Source organism: Formica exsecta, unplaced genomic scaffold (assembly GCF_003651465.1).
Source record: "Formica exsecta isolate Colony F162 unplaced genomic scaffold, ASM365146v1 scaffold638, whole genome shotgun sequence".
Lineage (NCBI taxonomy): Eukaryota > Metazoa > Arthropoda > Insecta > Hymenoptera > Formicidae > Formica > Formica exsecta.
Window position 1 is genome coordinate 1,366 of NW_021853400.1, and position 1,446 is coordinate 2,811.

The following is a 1,446-nucleotide window of genomic DNA, read 5'->3' on the forward strand; positions in this document are numbered from 1 at the left end:
ATATCACAGATATGATTTAAAAAAAATATATATATAATTATGTAGATTGAAATAAAATATAGATTTATAATTTTTATATATAAAGAATGTATACATAAAAGATTATATATGTATATCGTATTTTATTCTACATATATCTATGTTGAATATAAAATGAGGTGTGGACATGCAACATATTTATCATTTAAAATAGTTTCTGAGTCTTTACAATCATCATACTGTACCCATTTCTTATTTTTTCTGTGACATAGTGCAGTATAATGCCCAATGTCTTCATTTGTATGTCTTGTATGTTTTACAGGTGATTTATAATTTACTATGCCTACTAGAGAATGTTCTTCCGTCATAAAAGAGAACTTTATTTTTTTGGGAATATCGTCCAATCTGACATCGAACGACTCCTCATCTTTTGAGTAAACCTCGAATATGAGAAAGTATCCTAAAAATGAAACAATCACATTAATAACTCTATTTTTTTTAATAATTATAAATAACTTATAAATTTTATTTAAAAAAATATAATTACGCATAAACTTTAAGAAATTACGCAAAATAAGTAATATTATACAATTAATTATATTAATAAAATTAATAAATAAAAATTAATACCTGTATGCGAAATGGATGTAATTTCGAGACCATCACAGTTTGTTTGATTGCATCGTTGTGGTAGTATAATAATATCCTTTTCTAATTGCGCAAAGTCCTTGCGTATGAATGCATTAAATTCAACATTGACCAGTGGAAGCACTTTCAATTTTTCTGTGCAACAATTCAAACATCTTGATACTTCCCGGAACGTTGGATACTGTGCGAATAATTTGCTACACAAAAAACCAACAGTTACTTGACAATCTATTAGAATACAATTATTTGATAAAGTATTACCTGAAAATATTTGCGTTAAGATTTCAGCACGTAATCTATAACATGATTTACATACACCATAAGATACCATATTACAAATTAATTTAAAAAAGATGTTATTAGATTCAGTGTTAATCAATTCTTTAATATTATCTTTATCAAAATATGCAGCGATAAAGAGCTGCAAAATACTATCAAAAGTACCCCAGACAGCACAAAACGTCCTCAGGATCATCCTGAATATGTCCAGGATGGTTCAGGATATTTGTAGGATGCTTGTCTTACCGGATTCCTTAGATATCGTTTTCCACAACGTCCTTGACTTTCGATATAAGTACAATTTAATTGTAGCAAGCTCCTCAGAATTATCAATTACACATTTAATTACAGATCCACATTTACATGTGCCACATGCATATCCGGATTCTCCATTATGCGATAATTTATGGCGTTTAAAATTAAATCCACAAGATATTTTTGTAGCTTGCCATATTTTTTCACTAAAGAAATGTTGCCATAATCCAGGTTGTAATACGGAATATTCTCGTGTAGACACAGGTCGATTCTTCTCTGCTCTTC

At 28.6% G+C, this 1,446-nt stretch overlaps 1 protein-coding gene across 1 annotated transcript; it reads right to left on the bottom strand.

Annotated features, from left to right (window-relative positions):
• Positions 1–137: 137 nt before the first annotated feature.
• On the bottom strand, positions 138–1,101 carry LOC115242809. Its single transcript, XM_029819349.1, has 2 exons — positions 610–1,101; positions 138–439 (listed from the first exon to the last, which is right to left on the bottom strand). The coding sequence occupies exons 1-2, from the start codon at positions 956–958 to the stop codon at positions 138–140; spliced, it is 651 nt and encodes a 216-aa protein (XP_029675209.1). The 5' UTR covers positions 959–1,101.
• Between the last annotated feature and the right edge of the window lie 345 nt (positions 1,102–1,446).

Excerpts from the sequence above, each read along its gene's own strand:
- LOC115242809 (XM_029819349.1), bottom strand. The coding sequence starts at position 958 with ATGGTATCTTATGGTGTATGTAAATCATGTTATAGATTACGTGCTGAA. Across the intron at positions 440-609 it reads TACATCCATTTCGCATACAG|GATACTTTCTCATATTCGAG; the intron begins GTATTAATTTTT and ends TTTCATTTTTAG.